Source organism: Lates calcarifer, linkage group LG19 (genome assembly GCF_001640805.2).
Source record: "Lates calcarifer isolate ASB-BC8 linkage group LG19, TLL_Latcal_v3, whole genome shotgun sequence".
In the NCBI taxonomy this organism is placed as follows: Eukaryota; Metazoa; Chordata; class Actinopteri; family Centropomidae; genus Lates; species Lates calcarifer.
Window position 1 is genome coordinate 21,411,292 of NC_066851.1, and position 25,062 is coordinate 21,436,353.

Consider the following 25,062-nt stretch of genomic DNA (forward strand, 5'->3'; position numbering starts at 1 on the left):
CCTCAACAGTCTGCCTTCAAGGACACAATTATTCTTAGTGCGGGCATGGTTGAATCCATTTCCAAGGGTTCACAATAGAAACAACGATCCACCAAAACACTAAAATCATGCCAGAGAAGCAGCTGAAGAAAGATTGATGTCTTCTTTCATTTATCACACCTCAATTTAACAAGCACAGGATTAAGATCACCAAATGGCAATTTACCAGTACCAAAAAACTTTCAGCATCTAGCACTGGTATTTCTTTTAAATTTCAGTCCAGATACTGTCGCTAATTAAACACAGAAGTGCCTTAAACTATATTATCGACCAAGTCAATGAGGCGAAGGGGTGAAGCAGACCTGTCTGTCTGAGGGATGTGATGGAGAGGATCTGTGTAAAGCTCTGTAACAATCCACTACACCGTAAATTCCTGGAGCTCACCTCCTGGTATCTGAAAAACATTAAATCAGCCATGTCGTCAGAATACTTAACAGATTTAACTTAAGTCAGTGAATCTATACAAGTTTGTCAGTCTGGATTTTAAACTTCTGGTCCTTTTGTTATTCACTTTTACACAGTTCTATTTTTTTACTCTGTGTTTGGACTGATAACGAAAACTGAGCTGATTATTAAAAATTACTGGATATCCCCAGGCTGTGTCAGTCCTGAGCAAATGAGGCTAAAGATAACGTTTAGCCAGATCAAGCTATGCTCTACTTGGTGTTATTCTCAAGTCTTATCATGTCTCCAGATTTCCATCAACAGGAAAATGTTTTGTTGTCACAACTTGGGAACATTCACACATTATTTCAAAGTTGTTAGCTGCCTTGCCAGACCTCCTGTCATATCAGATAAAAGGAAATTAATATTTGTAGTTTGGTACATATCAAGTAAATCATATATAAACAATCTGTGTTGGTTATATAGGTCCTTTTTGCTGAGGACATAAAAGTCTTCACCACACACTGCAGCATGTGGAGAAGCTACTCTGAGTTCATTGATTCCAGCACAGCCTTCAATACGATAAACCCTATCAAGCTCTTCAGTACACTACTGGACACAAACACCAACCCCTGCACATGATACTGGAGGTGGAGCTTCCTGTGGGAAAGACAGCAGTGGGTTATGGTGAGCGACGCACAGGTGGGACACAGGTGTCTGTCAGGGCTGTGTCCCATCACCCTGTAGTGATGCAGACAATTTAACATACAGGCACAGTTTGGCTATCACCATGAGCACAGCACAGTTACAGGGAGCAGATGGCCCAGGCAGTCACACATCCACAACCAGAATAGGATCTCATTCCTGATTTCAGCCTCAAAACCAAGCCAAAAAAACTCCCATACATACCTCAGGTGAGCACATAACCATCACAGACTCACTTTAAATTTCTTGGCACACACATACACACTGAAATGGAATATCAAATGGAAAAGTCCAGCAGACACTGCTCTGTCTCAGACAGCTCAAGAGATACAGAGTTAAAAACAGACCACTCATATAGGTTTATACCCTCTTTACAGTCTGGCAGGGCAGCTCGGACACTCGGAAAAAAAAAACACTTCAGCACACTGCCAACAGGTCACCCAAACTCATCTCTGTACAACAAATGCCTAATCAGAAAAACAGTTAAAATTATGTGCGACCCATTTCACCACATGCTCATTGTGACTTTCAACTTCTGCCTCCTGGGAGGTGCTACAGGTCTTTTTTCTAACAATATAACTCAGTTAAAGAACAGGTTTTTTTCTCTTTAGTATCTATGAACTCTGTTGCCTAATTTGTACTACATGCTTCTTTTCTCTGCCCACCTACTGTTGCAATATTATAATTATGTTCTAATTAAGTCTATATATTCAGCCAGCTGACATTGTGTATTGAGTGGTTTTACCAGGCTGTACCAAAAATTAATTGTACCAACTCTGGCTGCATGGCCATTAAACCAAAGTACAAGAGTGATGTGAAGTTTTAAGCAGCTACACTGATCACATTACTGTTGATATTGGATTTTATTTAGACTGAACTAGAGGCGATAATGGCTTTTCAGCCATTTTGGCTGCAGTTTAACACGTCTTTAGTTCTTTTAGGCAACTGGGAGATATTGATGCTGTCGAAATTTGCTACCTCTCAAACTTTTAATTACAATAACCTTTCCCCACTTTCTCATCTTTTTGCCCATTTTGCATACAGAATGCAAACACATGGCATATCAAGTTGAGGTCCTGTGTATTAAACCACTATCAGGGGACGCATCCAAATACTCACTCTCTGGATTATGTTGTATAACACACCTGGCAACCAAGAGTAAAGAGGCACAGAGCCACAGTGCATTTCCATGATTCTAAAATTATAATGTATTACAGAGCATCATCGAGAAGTGCTTCGTAAGGGGGTAACAGCTGCAAAGTAGAGGTGGAAAGATTGTTTTTTCCTTTCTTCCCTGCTCATGTGTGAACTGCATTCACATCCAGCCATCTGCTTCTGGGACTGGTGTGTGTGGGGCGGGAGCAGCCATGCTAGCGAGAGGATCCTCCTTATCATTACGGTATTTCTGGAAACTAATCTGATGTGGAGCTCTACGTGCTCCTTGATATCTTCATTGTGTTTCTCTGCTTATTCAGAAGATACCAGTGCCAATCTCTCCCACTCTGCTGCGCTTTCACGCTGAACCATCTGCTGTAGACCTCCTTGCATGCGAGGCTGTGTGTTTGAAGCAAGGGGAAGAGTCTGCGAGTGTGTGAGTGAAGTTAGTGAATGCTGAATGTGTTATTGAAAATGTGGGCTCATGTGGCTGTGAGCGTGAGAGTAAGAGAATGACTGTAGGCTGAGTGTGACTAATGACTGGTTATGGAGATGTCATTTACAAATACACAAACATTGACGCCTCTGTACACAAGACTCTAATGTTCATTATGGTCTACACTGCTCATACCAAGGCTGTGCTGTGAAGGGTAAGCTTTGGTTGCCAGTTCCAGGCTGGTAAAATACCCACATTAACAAATACAATCATTTATCTCTTCTTACTCTAAAGATGTCTCTGCAGTGAACTCAGGTAGCAGGAGTCTTAGTTTCAGCCAGCAGTGACCATCACTTTTCTCCTCGCTGGGCACAGCATGTTATGTAATGATCACTTAATTATTGTAACTTGTCCAAAGGTCAAAAAGAAACTTGACTTTTGTGTAGTTAATGCACCCTCTATGAGCTGGTGTCTGTACTCCACTAATGACCACTTGTTAGAGAAAGAAACACTGTTCTCTAACAGTGGTGAGTGTTCGATCGATCAATGATCAAGATGGAAAGGTCATGTCACTTTCAGTTGTTGATACAACAGTGTTATAATTATAGTTGAACCTTGGTTATTCTCTTCTATGTTATATGTTCTGTAACTTATGTGTTTTTATGTTCTGCTCATATTTTAGTCAGAACACTCCAGTAAAAGATTTTTAATCTCACGTAGTGACTTAAATGAAGGTATTATACTGAAGGGTTCAGTGTGTGTATGAGTGCCTGATTCTGAAGAGGAGGAGGAGGGAGTGTGCACGTGTTAATGCACATGTGCTACTGAGCAGCAGGAGCGGTCTGGATTGCTGAAAGCTGCCGACAGGGTCGGTGATGGCATGGGTCAGAGGTGGGAATGGAAGGGGCGGACAGTGGAGGAGAGGACCCTACGAGACAAGGAGGCTCGGTGACACAGCCGCCCGCCCAAAAACAGAGGGTCAGCAGTTTGCAGCGGGTGAGGACACAAACACAAGGACGCAGCCGCGGAACCATTTAACAGCTTTATTGCCAGTTCTGATTCATCCTCACCCTCTGCATCAGATGGTGAGAAAATGTCCTAGCAGAGCTGTGTTTTAATTTGCCCATTACTGAACAAGTTTACTCGCCTCTGTATCAGGCAATTAAATAGTAATGTCGGTATAAAATAAGAATTTGAAGGGATGCAAGGGAAATGTGGCTTACAAAAGCAAAAATCAGACAATTAAACGTTTTAAGACATTACAGCTGTCTCTTTACACAATAAAATTTTTGTGATGTTGAAATAAATTGTATTGTATTGTTTAAAAGGTGTATTTCTGTAACTATCCCTGGTGGACAATTCATGTATTTTTCCAGTTAAGGACAAGCTTTTGAAAAATACTATTTTATCTCTGCCAGAAATCAGTTAAACTTCAAAGAAGATCTGAACTTCTATAAATGTGCATACATTGTTTTGATATTTAACTGTATATCATAAACTGTTCACAATCAAGACAACACTACATTTGGTGCTTTTTTTTAACAGATGAACTCACAGGTTAATACACTTGAAAAGGCAGTGAAACGTCTTCAGAGAGTGGAGCAGTTTCACAGCAGCCTGTCTTGTTAAGGCCTCAGATCTCGCCTCTGATCTGCTCTCATTCTTTCGAAACTTTTATGTGTGGACTGTATACCTTCGCTCTCAGAGCCATCAAAGGGAGAAGAGAAATGGTGGCCGTTCGCTCCTTGCAGGAGAATGTGTGTGTGCTCAGAGTGGGTTTTTTTTTCCAGGGAGCTGTATCTCTGCACATCACTTCATTAACATCCCACAACCTGAGCTGGACGGCATTTTAATAGAAAAAACAAAAAGTTCAGTTTACACATCACAGGCCATTGAGCAGCTTTCCACTCATTTTATGACATAATAGCAGGTATTTCTACCAGGGGCCTCAGCCTTGACACTTTGGTTGACATTCATATTTATAGCTATGGGAAGGTGGTGGTGCTGAGGAAGGGGGGCAGCTTAATGGGGTAATAAATATGTGAGGGTATCCGGAGACGTTTATGCTGCTTCCTCCCTCTACCTCCTCCCGGCGGTCTGCCTCTGGTGTGGTGTAAAGAATCTACAATACAGTTAATCATGTGGGACGCAGCAGCAACGATCAGGGATATTAACACATTCTGCATTTCTATCAATACCTCAGGGTGCAATACATGTCTAATATATGTCAAGTTATGTGTGATATATATCTGTGTTACTGTGACGATGGATGTTGGGTAAATACACATGCTGTCATCATGAGGATATTTTTGTGCAGGTGCACTAGGGAAGGAGGGATTTCAGCAGGAGAACAGTGTGAGACACACGTGAAGAAAAAGGAAAAAGGAAACACTGAAAACTGACAATGAACATCAAAGACTTACTCTATAGTAGTATTTTTACTGTCCCTTTATGAATCAACACACATGACTCAACTGTTACGTGGCCAGGTGCTGAAATTTCTCACTTTCAAAACTCACATTCTGGCCTGAAATCTCTTTGGGTGCCACAATCGACTGAAACGAGACATTCTGTCCCGAGGCACAGAAAATGAATGTTAAAGCCGTACCATTATTACAGTATTTTGCATCATGATATATTACCCCTTCAGTAGCTTCTGCTGGATCTCTGCCCTAATTAGCTAGCTTGCTCATCTCTATTCAAAAAATGTGCTTTTATCATTTGTGTCTCTTACAGGCCTCCGTAAGCTGTGCCTGAAACTTGTCGCTGCTGCTGTAATTATTGGCTGCTGATAAGAGAAAGCTATACTCCTCCTTTTATGACTTAGTCTCTCTTTGCAAATGAACTATATAAAAGGTAAATATAGAAGTTATTCTAAAAGGATATATAAAAGTCTGAATTCTTTCTGCTCAGAACACCATCCACCTAATACCTGCTGTACTTTAACACTGGCAGGAATAACCAACCAGCATCGACAGCGGGCTGCTGAAGTTGCAGAGGGGCTTATTCTGACTAAAAGGCTGGTGCCTTTCGGATGGCACAAAATGGCTGCCGTGGTTGGGTCTGTCTATTGCCATCTGGCAGCTCCAGCTCCTTCAAAGGAACTGTCATGTCTCAAAGGAAGGCTTTGATTAAGACTCAGACAGTACAGAAATACACACATACACACACATACACATATACACACATCCAAGCACATCTATGCAAACAGATGCACAGCAAACACATGTGAAGAAAAACATGCACCTGAACACTTTCAAACACATGCAAACAAGCGCTCAGACCCCAACAGGTGTGCCCTGGGTTGTTCCAGAAACCTCCACCAGTCTCAGCAGGTGTTCGCCTCGTACCACGGTGAGAAGAACCTCAAACATAGTCGTAAACTTATTTTTACTCAGGGCTTGAAATTGACACCCCAAATCTGCCAAATGCAGATAAAAATGAATTGTGACGGATCACATCAATCAAGCGGTATTTCCTGGGTCGTACCGGTCGTCTCATGACCTTTAACCCCTGGAAAACCCACCTATAAATTTACAAATGGACTATGGTTGATCATTAGACCCTTCTTGAGAATAATGGTCGTGAAAGTTTTTAGGATTTATTACACTGTTGAAATGCCACACTGCTTTGAGGGTAAGAGACCACAATATTTTTAAGGTCTGTGGTTATGTAGCCTTTCATAGTACTAGTAGCCTGTGCATGATGTAACTGGCTCAACAAATGAATAAGAGCGCAGACCAGCTTTTCAAAGTAGGTAAATTATATATTCATATCTGCAGTTACTGACTCAACACCACCAGAAAATAATCTGTTTTACTTTACTACAAAACCACTTTCACTAGTTGAAAGTCAGAGTGACTGGTAACTTCCACAAAGTAGATTTCAAGCTCTGTTTTTACTGCATTTCTTAAAAAACAGCTCACAATGACATTTATATTTTAGGGCTACAGCTAACACTGTTATCCAGAGAGACTTACAAGGACTGCAACAGCACAACAACGCTTAAACTCCTTAAAGTCAGACAACAAGCAGCTGGTGGGAAAAAGTACAGGGGACTCAGGGCCAAAGTCTTAAATTCCTGTGACCCTGCAATGACCACATAAAATGCAATGCCCACCATTTCCCACTGTGTCGTGGCCTAAGTGAGGTGAACGTGGGCATAATTAGATGCAAATGTGTGTCACTGTACGGCTGATGTAAGCGCGGAGTAACATGGAGGAATCGGGGGTGAATGTGGGAACGAAGCCTTGGGGGGACAGCGCTGAAAAGAACACAACGGTCCCGGCGTCAAGGAAGCAGGCAGCTGTAACGAGAGAGTCGACCTCATGGAAAAACATGATTAGCTTTCTGTTTGCTGAAAATTGTGTCACGTTGTGTTTACATAGTAAAAGTGTATGTATGAAGGCAGGTCTGCTATGCGTAACTGTGTTCATTTCTGCATGAGTAGGACAAGGTAATTATAGTTAAAACTGAAACTGCACCGTTTCAGTGACAAAATTTGTGCTTTTTCCAGACCATTTCTTGCTGTGTAATATTGCCTGGTTGGTGCTGTGTTTCCTCTACTTATATGACTCTGTGTCACAGTACTCTCCAGTTGGAAAAACTGTGTGTGTGAGATGATGAGCGTCTGAAAAACAGAAAAGGTGTATTTATATGTACTTTGGAGCTGTAAAACAATACTTTTCAATACATCAAGTGATGAGAAAACCTCGCAGTGGTGAACAGGCTCTGAAAAATGTTATGTCCAAACATAATTCTTTATGCATACAGAAAACTGACTTTTTTCCCCACTCTTCTCAGTGTGTGTGGAGAGAGGCGGACGTGGGATGGCAAACACTGCTGCTGAGTATTTCTAAAGAAGTCACAGCCCTAATTCAACTAGACATCTACGACGGGAGGTGCTCACTATATCACTAATATAGTATCTGCTTTCTCTCACCCCCACCTCTTTCCTCTAGACTGGATTCAATTCATGTCTTTGTGGGTTTACAGATAGAGCTGTAACTGTAATATTCCGATGATTAATGGTTAAATTAATCATTACCTCTCCCTTGGAAAAGAAATGTATTTGGAATTATGTTGATAATGGTCGTGATTTGGGCTATAATTTGTTTTTTCTGGCAACAGAATCCAAAGCTGAAGTGTACGCCAAGTATCAGAATGAGGTCAAATTAAACAGTAAAAGAGCAACAATTACCATTATGAAGGACAAAGACGTCATGAAGAGCGTCATTAATAAGACTCCCCACAGACACATCTCTCTGCTGATGTGTCTTTCTGTGATAGGGTTTTTGTACTGTCACCACTAAGAGAGAAATACAAACCATTACAGAAAGGGCATGTCATTAAGGTTGCCACCTGCTGTTGAGCTGGCCGTCACAGCTGCATGGCACATTTCACTTGGACTAAAACCAGGAATGCCACTACAACTACTTTTATTTTTACCTCAGATGTTCTAATAGCATTAAAATGCAATAGTACAGGATTCAACAGGATTTTTCAAAAACAGACCATAAAGCCAGTGATGTCACTGCCGCATTTGTAATTCTGACAGGCAGAAATGACTATATTTATTAACTGGCTTGTCTTAAAGCTCAGCTTGCTGAATAGATGTATGAGTCAGGCCAGTATCTTGGCTGTCTTACAGCCTTTTAGAGATGTGATGCAACGGCTCAACGCAATATCAAAGCTGTAGTTCCTTTGTACAGATCTCTGTACGCTATTTTGGTTTTGGAAAACAATAATCTTGCATTGACTCTGTTTAAGCAATCACTTCTCCTATTTTCTTTTAAGTAGCAACCACTACATGATGTTGGTTGACACCTTCCATGAACTAGTGATTGGTAGATTGGCCACATGATTGGTGTAATTTACTAATAATGAGCAGATAACTGGGCAATTACACCAATCATATGGCCTGACATAGTTCTGAACACAGTGTGAACTCCAGAAGCTCAGCCAGTCAATCATGTGTTTGCTTAGAGTATATTCAGGCTTTCCAATTCAAGTGGTTAGCTACAGTACATAACCCTTGCTATTGAATTTGAGAACATGCAATACTGGAAAACTCTGGCGTTATAATGAAAGAAGTGCATCATGGGATAATATTGCTACAAATGCTGGTTAAGTGTAATGGGCAACATGACAACTTTAAAAGTAAAATTGTGTTTGTAAAAATAGAATTTTCAGTATGTGTTCACTGGAATCACTTTAATACTAAAATTAATTTCTTTTGTTTCTAGTTTGACTGTGGTTAAAAAAAAAAAGAAAAGAAAATCTTAATCCAAGTCTTTAATTTCTTTTCTTTTATTAACACTAATGCTTTCATTAAGAGAAGTGAATATTTTTTAGAGAGAGCCCAAACTTGATTCCATGAAAGGCATTTTAGCAAACCCCGCTGTCCTCCAAAAGCTTTTCCAGGTGTTTAATATTGGCCCCCCACAGTTTCCTGTAGCCCCTAATCCTCTTAACAAAGGTCCTGTGCTAATTTTGTTTAAAAGGTTAGCCTGTAGAGAGCCCAGCCGGACAGCAGTGGTTGTGTGATGGAGAGAGGGCGGAGTGGGAGCAGGTGAAGGGGAGGATGTTAAGAGGCATCCAGAGGTGAGGGTGATGACAGCACTCTTGGGCGAGGTTACAGCCAAAAGGCACTTCAGCTGGCACAGCGAGTGTGAAAAGCACAAACCAAAAGTTCGTATTAAGCACAACATTAGCTCGTATGCCCTCAGACACTGCCACACACACACACACACACAGAGAGAGAAACACACTCCCACATACACACAACCTTTCAGCCACTCATTCAAAAGATGGTCCAAACCCTTCTGGAAACACACTATGAAAATGCATTTTGTCATTTTTTTCCAGGGAGTGACTATTCAGTATGCAAACACTGCCCTCACAGTGACTTTTCATAGTTTCCACATCACTTTAGTTAGCTAACCAGCTGCAAAAAGCATGGACTTGTAAGGCCAGACCGTCAGTTAAACATTCATTCAGCCTCAGCCAGTCAAACATCGAGGCTACAGAGAGCTCGTCCTATTTCCTGGACAAAAATAAAATACCATCACTGTTACTTGGACAATGACTTTAAGGAATAAAGTCATAAACTGAGCAAATCTATTGTGGCTGCTGTCATCTTAGGAAGCATAAACCAATCACACAGAGGCTTTGTCAGGATGCCTGCTTTCTATCCGTCAGCAATGTGAACGTATGGGTGTGTGTTTTTGACAAAGTGGGTTAATGTCACTAAAGCTTAAAATCTGAAGTACAGCATAATATATTCTATACCTGTGGATTTCTTCTCATGAATCAATGAATGAATTAATATTAACATTTTTATTTTTCATGTTATTATATCCATTGTCAGTCTCCCTGCAGCAGGGCAATTCAAATGTCTTCCAAAACATTTGAATTGTTAAGACTTCTGGTTTTTCCAGAATTATTAAAAGACCTGAAAATGTCATTTTCAGTCTTTTGTGGACCCTGCAGTGCCTCCCACAGTTTGGCAGATTGCTTTAGCTTCCTCTGTTCAGTCCTTTCAAAAAATTATTGACTTTAGAGGGTTTTTTTCAGTTGATTCAGTGTGTCTTGAAAGATATCACGTAACGTGCCATAAGAACAATTAATTATGGTCCAGTGGCACATAAACTCTGGAGTATCTACACATCTATAGGTTGACTTGATATGAACTTCATTAATGCATCTATGGACATATACTACATTAACACCAGCAAATACCTACTGTACCTTCTATTATTATATTTTTAGCTGTTTCTAATTTAAAAGAAACATATTTTTTGTTCAGGTAATTGTGTGCCGTCCACAAATTCAGCTGCGTATTGCCTGCACAGAAAAATCAATCCTGCTTTCCAAGACAAGATTTCCCAACAGCAGCAGGTAGAGCACAGGCCGATCAACACTGGTCCCAGATCAGAGCCTCGGGGAAACGCCACATCAAGTATCAATAAATAAGAGGAGCGATCACCAAGACACACAACAAGAGACTTCCTAAAACTATTAAAAGCTGTAGCCAGAGATGAAAGCAGATCACTGTTTGGAATAATGATATGATGGCATCAAAAGAAGAGCTTGCATTTCATCAGCATTCATCCTTTGGTCATTTACAAAAAGTTGTCAAGTTGTGTGTCTGCTCTTTATTTATATCTTCAGATTTCATTCATTCATACTTATATTATATTGTATTACTTACAATAGATACAGTTGGAGTACTTTATAGAGGGCTTAACATCGAAACTTTTACGTGGTAGTATAGCCTGAGTGCCCCTAGCATTATAGCTCTCTGCAGGCTTTACAGTTTGCCTGGTATAAAGAATAAATGAGTTTAAATAAATGAGTTTATTTTTTAGCAAAGGTTTTTCCTCAGGTCCAGGACAGAGAATATACTGGCACAATGTTATGATTTAGTTGGTTTACATGTTTCTTCCAGTTTCATTATTTAAACAAAACTAATTCCATGATTTTTCTAATTCAGTCATTAGATAAATCTGACTGGAGAGCTTATGATGCATTTATTCTTTCCTGAGCAACTCTGAGAAAAGTGGTTCATGGGAGTGGATGATGTGCAGAGATGCATGTTGCTACGCTGAATGATGCATTTACCAAAAGGTACCTGTGAGTATCTTTACACTTCCAAGTGCAAACCCTCAGCTTGATCTTTTTAAACGACATTGACCAGAAACATCAAGCCTGAACAACAACTTTACAGAGACCAAAATAAGTGTAACCAGAAATATGTTTGTACGGTTGTTAATTCACCTCCCCAAGAAGCCAAAATCAATATTTGCTGTAAGCTTATGTCTCACACTCACCTCTCGTCGCCGTGACGCCCAGCAGCTCTGTTTGATCTTCCAAACCACAGCGGCAACCAGGAGCAGGGACAGGAAGCAGCTGTGGACAAAAGGGGAGAGGAGGAGATGAGTCAAAAGACTGATCAGGCAAGAGGAAAACTGGGAGCCTTGGGATCATTTGAGGTTCTACTTGTTGTGAAGAAGTGCATGACTATGACTGTCATTTCCTTGCATGCATAAATTAATCAATGAATTCTGAATTCTTTCTTCAAAAGTATGCATATTCATGTGTGTTTTGGTCTGACAGCACTTGACAGAAGAGGGGATTACAGCGCATATTAATTATTTATACAGGTCTGAAGTGTATGGATCAGCCTTCAGTTTTTTTGCCTCCTGATGAGGAAGAGTCATAAGCTGCTGCTCTGCCATAATAGGTACATGATTTAAAGTTGTTTTGACATATCTCTGCAGTTTCTCTCGTCTATACTGTACATCTAACAGCATGTTATGGCAAGAAAATTATCACCAATTTCTACAGAAGATGAGAAGTTATTCAAATTTTCTTCTACATGAAAAACAGTCCAATTTTTTATGAACTGAAGAAATGATTCCAAAGCTAAAAGTATCTTGACAGTTGCAGTATAGAAAATAACTGAGGATGATGTCACTAGTTTCCAAGATATAAACTACAAGTGTAAAGTGTTAGACAGAAGAAGCAACTGTCAAGAGACACAGGCTTATGAGAGGGAAAAAAAAGGCTGACCACACTTTGCTCTCCGTGAGATTACCCAGAGGTTTGGGAAGGTGGTAGGTCAGACACACGTGACTGTTTCCTGTGTCAACACCTTTACATGTGCACACTTCCATTCACTAATATATCCACTTATTAACATGAGATATATTTAATGAGCCTATTTATTTCTGGATGTTGACGTTTCTGTACAGTTCTCCACCCCTGAATTTTAACGTTAAGTAGATCTTGACATCTTGATTTATTTTTTCTGTGCCGTCTTCCTGCGGCTGGTTTTGAAGCACTGTGGGATGAGTTTTTTTTTTTTTCTTGAGCACTTGAATGTTTTTTTCCTGCTCCATTTTCCAGTGTTCTCCACATTTGTGCAAATAAAATATACAAGGAATAAAACCCTGAGTGTTCTTTGCACTCTGCACATAATCGCCTTGAGGTGATGAAGGTAAGGGTGACATGACTTCGAGCGGTTGTTTGTTAGCATCACTGTGCGTGTGACTTCCCCTGGCTGCTTTCGCACTTGCACTTAGAAAGCTATGAAGAAGACAGGGAAGAAAGCCACATAAATAAAGACAAAGACAGAGACTGCGTGTGTGTGTGTATGCAAATACATCAGAGACAACAATCTCCTGCGATCTGAACTTCATTCCCTGCCTGTCACACTTTTCACTGATTTCCTGTCAGCGTTCCTGCCGCTGCCCGGCCCAGACTTCCTATGTTTCAGCTCACGTCAGTGTGGACAAGTGGCTGCTGATGAACGAAGCTATCAGCAGCCTCAGTGTCAGTGATCCAAACATCCAAGTTAGCATTCGCTTCAATAAAAAACATAAACTATAAAAACAGAAATTTGCACATCCAAGTTTTATGTCATCTAGGACGGCTCGATTTTGATGTGTGAACTCAAACACAAAGTCACTACCAAAACTAGACAAACAAGCAGTGGAAATTGCATCAGTATCAACATTATACAAACTCAGTGCGATCACTGTTCACTAAGACAGTCTGTAACCACTCTAAACACAGCTGTTTTTAGATTCATCTCTGCAGCGGCACTTGTCATAATGTTTACAAGCTACTTTACCATCCATATAATTAACATCCTATCTTTACAATAATCCCAGCCCCATACATTCAAATACTGAATGTTACAGAGGAAAACAAACCAAATGATGTTAATGGCCTTCTATTTGGAGTTTGACTTGGTGACATGTGATGTGGTTGTTTACATGCCCACAAGAAACCGGGTTACCCAGAGAAATCAGGTTACGCAGGTAAACAGAGACCTCATTTGCATGCACTGTGGCAGCCTGGTTACTGTAAAACAGACACAGTGGTTGGTGATTTCTTCTCTATCCCCAATCTTATTTTGGAAGTATCAGTTACTTAACTGTAGTATTGCTTCTATAAACCGCTTCCTGATTCCTTTTTATGTGTGTTTGTCTGAGAACAGACTGCGTAATTAGATCAAAGTTTCTCCTTGCAGTACAAATGTGTCTGGATTTTACAAAAAGTCTGGATGTTCAGCGCTGGAAACTGACTTATTTTGCCTTGTAATAGACCAAGAAATCAGTGCTCACCAGAGGAAATCGAACGGGAGAAATCTGGTTTCTCTAATTCCCTACCCTGATTACAGTCAATGCAATCATTACAATCTGAATCTTTTAGTCCTCTGTGTGCCTTAGAAGGGCATTCTTGCATTTCAAAACTGGATTACAGCGATGCCTTTGACTAATATTTATGATTCTGTGTTTACTGCTTCAGTGTTATAAGAGACCCCAAAATTCAATGTAATTCATTTAATTTCTGTTGACATTAACATATAAGGTTTGATAAATGTCAGCTTACAATTCAATAGTATTCAATAGTTATTCATACAGTCCTGATGGGTAAAAAAAATCAAAGAGCAAGACTATTTTTGTGTGTTATCATTATAGCCAGAGGCAATCTGTATCAACAGAGAAACCTTACTGGCAGACTACTGTGCAGTATTTGTCTTTTTTAGTGAAAATTGGAGAATAAATCATATTTCAAGTTATATTACACTACAGCGTTCTTCAGGTTGGTGGATGCAGCCGTATGTAATGTGAGATCACCTGGATTGATTGGTGGGTGAGAGGTACATTTAACCACACTGAGGCAGAGAGCAGTTTTTGCTTTCTTGTTTCAAGTGCAGCTGATTTTCTTCCCTTATTCAAGATCACAGGGATAATGTATGTATGTGAATTCTATTCCAGAGGTTAGGTTAAGGGGATTTAATTAGAAACTCCAGGTTGAGGCATAATTCCAGTGAGACCCTCGCAGATTTTTCTCCAAAGTGTTACCACCTTTTCAATCTAAATGCCTTTGCCCATTTTAATACCGGCTGTGATGTGTTCAGTTCTTTATTCATCGCTCCCACACCCCTCCCTGCCCACCCAGTGTGACTTTTTAAAGTGCCATCCATTCAAAAAAATCTCTTATCTCTCCAGGCTGAAGAGGACTCTTAAGAGATCCATCCGTTCAGCCATCTTATTGATCTGGCTTCCTGCTCGCTGCTTAAAGAGCGACACACTGCTGATGAATGACCCACGTGAATAGATATCAGCCTCGCATCACAGGCCTCCCCTGGCTCAGTGGGGTGGGACGGAGAAGGAGAGAGAGACAAAAGACGGGTGGAGAAGGAGAAAGAAAAAGAGACAGAGGGAAATGGACAGTAATGGTGACAGACAGAGAGATAAAGAAGAATAAGAGGTTAGAAAGTGCAAACTGAAGTTAGAACAATGGACGAAGTAAAGAGACAAAGAGGGAAAAGAAGAAGATGGAGACAAGAAGACAAAGACTGAAGGAAGAACATATGGAAAGTAACAACAGAGAGATGGACTCAAACACAAAGAGAAGACGACACAGATAGAAACAGACAGAGCAGTGCGCTTCATTTGATCTTAACCTCCACAAGGGAAGCTGCCCAAGTCAGTCAGGCTTCATCTCTCCCCACCCCTCCCTCCAACACCACCACCACCTCTCCATCACACCTAGAGCTCCCACTCTCGCAGGGAATAGAAATGAGCATCCACCAGCAGATGCTGCTTCACCCGACCACCCGCAACAGTCACACCTCACCTCCTTATTTGAAGGACCACGGTCACATGCAAGAGTAGGTGATAAATTTTAGAGTTGATGTTCAAGTGAAAACTGAAATATTTAAAAGAAGAATGATGATTAATACAGACAGGGGAACTGCTTGAGTCTTTGGTAGTGGAGCATCAAACAAGCTCATGGTGTCATGAACTGGGTCACTTTAGTGTCTGTTTATTGCCAAAAGAGCTGTTAAAATTACTGGTTTCATCCATCTCCATCAAAATCCACCCTGAATCTAAGCACATTCTGGTACTTCATGCTTTTCTTAAAAACCAAGAATGAGCTAGTTAACAAGTAGAGCAAAAGTACCCTGATGACATTTTCAAGGCAGGTTGCATTTATTATAATGACGCCTACGGCCAAAAATAAAAATGCCAAAATCAAAATCAACTTTCTAAAGGTTCCTTCAAGTGTGATCTGTTCTGTTTTCCCTGCTCATCGCAGATATTTTGCCATGAATCATAATCTACAGGTGATACAGATTTAAATGATCAGTTTATTCACAATAAAACAACTGACTGCTCTCCCAAAGAGACCTTTAATTACTGCAGTTCCTCTAAAATGCCTTTATAGTTTTGATTACAAAATTGTCTTGAATGTCATTATTGTAATGGGTGACAGTGGGAGATTTTTAAACTGTAGCAATGTTCAACTTTTTTACCCGATATAGATCTGAGGACTCAAACATTATGAATAAACAATACTTTCAGGTGAGCAAGAACTTTCTACAGCGGTGGCTGTAAGCTGCAGTAATGAAATTTTGCTCTTGAACTTCTTTATAACAATATAGTAAAAACTATGCAATGGACAGCTGTAACTTGAAGCTGGCGTCATTTGTTTTTCAATAACGACTGAGTAACTGCAGTGGCTGAGGCTGTGTTTTCAGAGGAAAAAAGCAAACAGCTTGTTTATGATACAGCAGTTTTAAGCTTTGGCTCTGCTTACACTTACTATAAAGCACCACATCTACTCTGCATTACAAGATGGGATGCAGCACAGCCTTTAAGGTTGGAGGTAAAGTGTGAGAGTACAAGACAATGTCATAAAGTGGGATATGAATAAAAACCAATATCTAACTGGCAAACACATAACTTCTAAATCTAAGATGAGAGTTTTTGACAGTCATGCAGTCTCCATTTGGACTGACACTAAGTATTTTCCGCACAACCTGAGAAACAACAGTCCCATTTTACCTGCTCCATAATGTAGTCATCACAGATTATTTATATTTAGGATACCCTGAGGAGTTTTCATTGTAAACAATCAGAGTTTTGTCTTTATTCAGTGTTTCTCAATAGATCATATTGTTTATATCCTCAAGGCCAAACAAACATGCTGAATGTGTTTCCTGCCTTGTAAAGCCTTTTCCTTAATGTTTCTGTGGTTGGCAGTAATGCCATAAGACACAATACAAGTCAACTGTAAATGTATTTATTAAAACTTAGCTTTGATTTACAGAGACCCCTAGTGGTTAAAAACTCAGCTGAGTACCTTTGAAATCAGTGGCTTTAAAATATACGTCATTCTCATCACAGTGTTTTTTAATCAAACCAGGCTCCAACTACTGTGCAGAGAATGACGTTGTCATTGGCAGCTAATGAGGGAAGATCAAGTCTCGAAAACACACTGGGCAAAATCAGACTCAAATTACATTTGCTAACAGGCATTTCTTTTACCTGCTATGTTGGTGCCATTTAATTTGTTCTGTACAAGGTGAGTAACACACAGAATCAAACTGAAGTTTTTCATCACAGAGCTATACAGACAGTGTGTGTTTTACCAGACAAAATGTACAGTATGTATGCTTTAATGCAGTATATTGTGGCTTTAACATGGTGTCATTCAGATTAAGCAGCTTTTCAGTGAGGCATGTGTATTTCTACCACCATCAACATTGGAAAATGTCAACAAAAGCTGTCACTGCAGTTATAAATGCATGGTAAGACAAAGGAAAGAAAAAGGTAAAGTGAGAGAAGGAGGAGAAAGAAGTCTGTACCTGATGCTCTACTGACTTGCAACCTAACTGAAGACATTTTGGATAGAGGAGGAGGTAAACACATTGTTCCCCACTTTCACCATCTTTTGTGAAACATTATTTTATAAGCTTAATTATTCAGTTATGCAGTAAGGATCTAGATGATTTTCTTGCATCTCATATAACTGATACCCTGGACAAAATATTATCATCCATACCATGAGATAACCTGTGATACCAGCTGCATAATGGCCAACAGTGGAAACATGTAGCTGCATCACAGGTCCAAGGTATGACAATGTAACTGAAGATGAGTAAGGACACAAAGTGTGCAACCTTTCTTGATTACATCAGGTTAAATGATATTAGCTGTCTGTTTCAGTATCAGACTAGAGGGTGAAACGAGAGCAGAAGAGAGTGTATTACAGCTACGAGCTGCTGAGGCCAGAGAGGTGAGCACTGACGCGTCATTGGCTAACCTGACAGCAAAACAACAGCCACAGGGCAAACACCAACAGACTGGCTCTGTTGTCTACAGCCAGCTGAATACTAATCCAGCTGCCTGCCTGCCGCTGGCTTTTACTCTAGGGTGGGAAATTAAACCTGCTCACCAGCCAAATGCCATTTCATTTTCACTATAGCTGATAAGTTTGTCTACTGAACCACACGCTGACCAGCAGTTGCTCTGAGGTCCCATTCTGCCCTGCACTTGTCGTCATTAAACCCTGCAGCACCATGGGTGGTGGGACACTTCCAAGAAGTCTAACCCACCTGAAATAGAAGCTGAGGTTGAACATGTTGCAGAATACAAATTTCTGTATAATCTCTGCAGCTTTGTATTGTTTGTTTACTCACTCCTCTCACAATGGGAGCTGAGGAAAATGACTAGATTCTTTTATGTTTGGTAAGGGAGACAAAAGGCTAAATCAAATTTGGCATTTCTTAAAAGCAGAATGGCAGGTTTGCAATCAAAAAAGAGGCAAGCTGCTGCGGAGTGTGCAAATCCTGCCTGGCTTAACCATTTCTTTTTCTTTGTTCACTACCCTCAATGCCAATTCATAGATGATAATTAGCTACAGATGATTAAATTTGCCACAGACAGTTATCATTTCACCTCTTAAAACTTGTTAAGATGACTGACAAGTGATTAAAACTGCAGCTCTTAGAGGCTCTAAAAAATATCCATTAATAATTTAATGCTAATACACATCCTTCAAACTATAAATCGGGCCGCTGCAGCTACAAAGAGTGAACTAATATTTACCAGAGAACCTGCTAGTTTGCTGGGAGAATATTGCCTGTCTGAGATGTAATCTAGAGAAGAAGCAGTGGTGACAAAAGTTCAAAGATAAAAACAAAAGCTGCAGTGAAAAAAGGGACAAAAGCAGCTGAGGGAAACGAGGATTTAGAATTCGTTTGGTGAATAAAGGAGCAGATCTCTTCTAAAAACCTCCGAAAGCCGAGGCTTCGCACCTTTCATTCTGAACAGGTAAAGATCTGACCAAAGAACAATGAACTGAAGAAATGAGGGCTTTTCCAAAAGTCATACTATATTTAAGAAAATCCTGCAACAGGGCCTGGTGCATGACAAGTCCAGTGCCACTGTATTTTTTTTTCCTGCAAGCATTTGCTTTTGCTTGTACAAACCTGTCAAAACTTATTTCGACAGAAAGAGCAACGAGGGCCTGAGAGCACAAGGAAGGGGCGTGGAGAGAGGGAGTGGACACGAGGCTGATCAGATGGGTAGAGAAGACTTCGCCTCCCTTCTGGGACTCCCCAGGAGTGCGTTATGGCCCAGTTCACGTTCCTGTGTCTCTCCACCCCACTCATTACAGGTGAGGAAGAGGAGGAGGAGGAGCAGAGAGTGGAGGCTCTGAGTCAAATCGACTGATCTGGCTCATTTATTATTAATCGGACGCAGAGCGGCTTTCAGCTCCTTGCGGACCTATCAGAAAGAAGGTTTAGCCGCGAGGCACTTCTTGCACTCTCTCTATCTGCTTCATCTTCCACTTGTATCTCTCTCTGGCTCCTCGCTGATGACCTGACAATGAGGTCAGATACAAAGAGAGAGTGCTAAAGAATGCAAGAGAGGGGAGAAAAGGAGAAGATGGAGCAAGAGGTGGGGGAGAAGGGGTGAGAGAGAAGAAAAGGGGGCAGCAGGAAAGAAGGAAGGCAGGAGAGGAAGATGAAGAGAGGGTTGGAGACATGGAAGGAATAAGAAAGACAGAAGGTGGGAAAAATGAGAAGACACTTAGGCAGGGAGGTAAACGGACAGGCGTTAATGCAGCAGCAAGAGTTCAGATAAAGACGGAGAGAGTGAGAGGAGGAGGCAGAGACTTACAGAGAGAAAGAGACAGAGAACTCGAAAGCTTAGAGAGGAGGAGATTCTGGCACAGCACCTGCGGCATCCACTGCTGAGCACCCAGGGAGGCCCCTTAGGACACACAGACACGGCTTGAATGTGTCATGAGTATCTCTCTGCCTCTCTCTCTCTCTCTCAGGTGTCTCGTGGGGGTAAGAGAGAGGGAGAGATCGAGAGAGAATCTGCTGTCAGTCAGCACCACAAGCAGCAAGCTGAGGGCAAACACAACACCGAGTGTGTGCAAGTGTTAGTGTGTGTTTGAAAGAAAACACAGGTGAGCTGTGTGTGTAAACATTTAAATAGTATGCAAACAAGAGGGTAGGTAAAGGAAGAGAAGAAGAGTTGCAACTAACTAACAACTTGTGATCCTTTAAAATGAAGGAATGCCTACTTGTGGCCTCTTCATTGTTTGTCTACATGTTGTAAACAAATATGTAGGTGGAATATAAGATTTAAATCAGAACATTCAGATTTGATTGAATTGCTCAGTGGGCATGTCTTTATGAAAAGAGGGTGTTACGGAGCTCCACCCCCACCCACACCTGCCTCACCTGCACTGCACAAAATCAGAAAAGGGATAAACTGTCCTTAATTTCACAAGAAAGAAAGCAGATCAACAGAAAACACAGAAAAAGTAAATACAATAGAACTTTCGTATCCTGTTATTAATCTTGTGACGCCTTGAAGGGGCCTCAACCTCCATGTTGGGAAACAGTGATTTAATCTACAAACTGTAAAAATCTCAATTTACAGTGAAACATTCTTATCACAATTTCCTAGAGCCTGAGGAAACTTTAAGTCCAAATTCCCCAAATTTCCTTCTTCAAAAGAATTTTCAATAATAAAAAACTGAGAAAAGCTGCACATTCTAACACCAGAGAGCTGTGAGCTTTGATGAATGACTTAAATACTTTAAAGCCACCACGAGAAGAGTTGTGTTATTGTGTAATTCTAACATCTTTTAAGTTGTTTTGTTGACATTAGCTGGAGAAGTGACCAGTCCAGTGCTTTAATAGCTACAGAGAATGAAACTTAATATAAACAACAAATGTGTTTTTGTCTTGGTTTTAAGTGAAAAGTACCACACATGGCTGACAGTGACTAACAACTGAGAATAATGACATTTTAGAATACAATACAACTCTCCATCCTTATGTAGGAGGTTTGTTTATGCAATATTTCAAAAGTTTGAACAGCATTTGCTTGACAGTTGGATGAAATCACAACTATAGTTTATGTTTTGTGCTGCAGAGTCCTCCACACTCTGTCCTGCTGTCAATCACCCATCACCCGTCCTGTCACCGCTGCTGGTGATGCTCATGCAGGCCGACGTTTGTGTACAAACACAAACTTGTGTTAGAGGGAACAGGGACCTTGCACGCTCTGTGGCACATATCACAGTTGGGGTCAATGTCACTTTCTTTTTAACCAAGTTGCAGTGATGGATTTCTTTCTGAATTTGAAGACCGTAAAGCTCTGTGCTCGATAATGAATCCACTGAGACCAAATACCACGGGAAATAATTGAGAATGATCTGTCGTTAGTAAACGAGTTGCAATTTGAATTGACATTTAGAATTGATTGTATTGAGCTGACCCCCAACTCTTGAACTCATGCAGGCTGCAGTCTGAAGCTTTAAAGATGCAGTGAAGAAAAAGAAGACCCAGCCCTCATGCTATGTGTTTGTGTGTGTATGTGTGTGTGAAGGACAATCATACAGCTCAGAGGGCACACAGCACCACTGAGCGGCCAGCTGCCTCCTATGTCTGAATAAAGAGTGTTTCTGAGTGCATGTATGTGTGTGAGTACAAACAACTGTGTGTATTTGAGAGAATTTCTGTGCCCATGTCTAAATCTGCAGATGTGTTTAAGAGGCTGGGCAGTGAGATGATGATCACAACAACAGAATTATTTATGTTCTGTTGCAGGCCACTTCCAGCTGCCAAAATATGCATGAGTTGCCACTTGGTTGTTCTCAGAGCTTGGGGCCAACACAGAGAGCCCCAAAAATGATGATGTGTGGCTGGGTAGGTGTGTGCATGTGTGGGTGGCTGTGCACCCATAGTGCACCCAGAGTGGTCAGGCTTTCATTTACTTTTGTCTACATGATGGTTGGGTACCAAACAATTGGTACAAAATAGCACCGGTTCTCAAATGATAATAAATGCACGCACTTAACTTTATTATTTGTAAAGTGGGTGATGCGGATTCTTCAAAAGCAAAAATCAAGAGAAGTGCAGCTCTCCAATCAGCACTGCCACATGCAAAAAGTTGTAAGTTTTCTCACTGAGGATCTGCCTTAAACATTCAACCATTAATAAATCATTTTTACATTTTTTTGGAGTGCTGTCCTTCTCCTGATTTTAGTTCTCGAAGGACCAGTACCTGCTGGACTCAACAGCAAAGTCAGTTTCAGTGCTTTCATGTAGTGTCTGTTTGAAGGGTAGGTACACCAAAATATCAAAGCAATTAGAACTTAAAAATATTAGTTCCTTTTAAAGATTTTACAGTGAGGTCAAAGTAACTGAGACATTGTGTCTGAGGAGACACACTGATGTTGAATTTTGCAAATATGTTATTTTAGTGAATCACTACAAAAAAAACTGTTAGGGTGATTATTAATTATCTGAGGCTGATATCTCAAATCGCAAAACTAGGACTAGTGAGGCGTAAACTTTTTGTGATTTGGGTGAAGTAACCCTTTCAAGTAAAACACCTCTGCTGCCAATTCAAATACAGGGTTTTTTTTGAGAAAGTAGAATTTTAGCAAGTTTAGGATCATTAAAAAAAGAATATGTAAAGGACAGAGCAGGTATGGCGCTTTATAACGAGGAGCACAGACCCAGTGGTTATGATGTGACTGTCCTAGCTTAATCACAAGAGGTTAAAGGTATGGATGTGGAGGACGCGAGGGGGAGTAGAGAGTGGGAGGCCGAGAGAGGATAAGAGCGACATACATGTCTGGGATGCTGACTCAAGAGACCTGGGAGTGACGACACTAATCACCTCTCTGCTTTAACGAGGTAAATGGTTCAGAACAAGGTCAGTGAGTGGAATAACACTGCTGCTCACTCTCTGCTGCTGCATGCTGATGGTGGCTGGGTAGTGACAGTGGTGCTCAAGGTCTGATAGTGATTAGGAACCACTGTAACCAATGTACTCAGAAACACAACCAAACAGAAAAGGCTAGAGAACCTGTGACCTGTTGACTACAGGCACAACAACCACAACCACAGCTTCAGACGTTGTGAAAGCCCAGCTTCACTCTGTGCATTTGAGTCAAACTTGTCGTTGTCTCAGAGGAGAGGATTTCAGTCTCCTTGATGAAAGCAGGGTGATTCATTCATATCATCAAATCCCAGCCACCCACACACCTACCCAGACTTGGCCCGGGGCAGGCAACCTGCTGGTACCCCCATTTTTTAAATGCCTCTGCCCCAACCAAATTACATCCCCACTCTGTTCAAACAGCCAGCAAAGCAATATAAATCACTAATCATTTTAAATACACAACCGTGATAACACACTGCAAAGTGAGGTGAATTATGATTTTTAAATGCGTTTCAGATTTGAATAATTCATCTCAAAGAGGATGACATTTTTCAAGGGTGTTGAGGCTGCCTGGTGCTGATTCACAGGAACTCTGTGCAGGTCTACGGTCATTACTGGCTCACAATTATGTTGTCAATGATTTGAAAAGACCAGAATTTGTCCTAGATAAGGCTGTCATTGCTCTACAGTTTCCTTATTGTCAACAACTCCCATGACAAGACCAAAACCAACAATGTGTTTGGTTCATATCTCAATATTTACTAACTCCTAACCTTGAGTGTGGCTGTCAGAACTAAACCCATTAACAAGTACAAGTTTAAACTGCAGCCTGTTGATTTCACTGGTTATGACAACTATCGCTGGCAAATTTACTGGGTAGGTGAGTACCAGATTTAAAAATTACAAACATTTTGTGAGTTGGTGAAACAAGAAAATGAATCACTCCTCTGTTGTCTGGTTAATATGCTCACTCACTGCTCATTTGCACCACAAAGGTAAGCTCACAGTGGTTAGTCCCGACGAAGTGCACTTTTGTTATATTAAGATTATATTAGGAGTCAGTAAATGCAGTGAAACCTCCTATTAATTTCAGGTTAATTTCAGTTTGACAATGCATTTTTGCACACAAAAAGCACTGTGGATTCTCTTGTGTAGTCAGTCTACAAAAATACAGTTTGTATGGAGACAAGTGCTGACTACAGCAACTTGTAACTCTTCCTATGTACATATGGGATGTGAGTATTCTATTACAACAGACTTGAAATCAGATCTCTTCTTTCAGAATCTGAAGAACAGTCTCATGTAGCTCTGACTAATGACACTTTGGGTTAAATACTGCCAGCATCAGGGGTTTATGTCCCACTGGGACCACACATGTATTAAAAATATACAGTATATAGTAAACACTAATGTTGGAAGGAGGTGCCCACCAAAACGCACGAGTTATTCTAATATTAGTTGCCAAGCAGCACAGATGTACCGCAGAGGTACGCTCTCTGAGGAAGCAGAATTTTCTGGGACATCAGGCTTCAGCGCCGCGCTGACTATTAGGAGGTTAAGTCAAGTTTTTTAAGAAGTAAACACCACAGAGGGCCGACATGTGGTCAGTGTTCTAGAACAATGGCTCAGAAACTGTTTTTCTTCCGTTACTTTGATGCATCCATCAAGAATGAAAATAAAAATAAACACAGGTCCCTGAACAAAGAGCTGGGGCCCACTGCAGGTTAGAGAAACTACATGTTGTCTCAAAAACAACATGTCATTGCTTCTTATCCTTGTTCTTTTTCTAGAATGTTAGTTAGAGTATTATGTCTCTTGTTTTGCCCACACGGCTGTAAACTGTTTGATTCAACAGAACTCACTGCTACACTGAAATATCTGCTCTTGGCTGAATAGGACATTAAAGTGTTCTTACATAATTTTGTTAATTATATATTCAAGTACCATTAATTCTCCAAGACACGCACAGATGTAACCTCTGTAGGTTAAGTCCCACTTTCATATGCACCTTTGCTGAGCTGCTGCTGAACATTTGCTTCATAAACAAGATAAACTATTCAGAAACATAAACAAACAAACTTTTATTTCTGTTTGAAGGTGCTCGTAACTACTTGGCTGGGGGAGAAAAGACGATGTATAAAGTCAGAATTCAAAAATAGCCACTGCTGCAGTAATATTTCCATGACAAATATGTCTCAGCATGCACTGTAAAAATGTTGCATTTTATGATAGCTCTTTTAGCTTCCTCCATCCAGCAGTTTGGACTTATGTAGCCAAGAAATT

The 25,062-nt window shown here is 40.7% G+C and overlaps 1 protein-coding gene across 1 annotated transcript in view; it reads right to left on the reverse strand.

The window, feature by feature from the left end:
- Positions 1-25,062, reverse strand: part of atrn (attractin) — a 124,502-nt gene that overhangs the window by 34,802 nt on the left and 64,638 nt on the right. Inside the window, 1 exon segment of the mRNA XM_018685517.2 lies at positions 11,551-11,629. Coding sequence (XP_018541033.1) covers positions 11,551-11,629 — 79 coding nt within the window.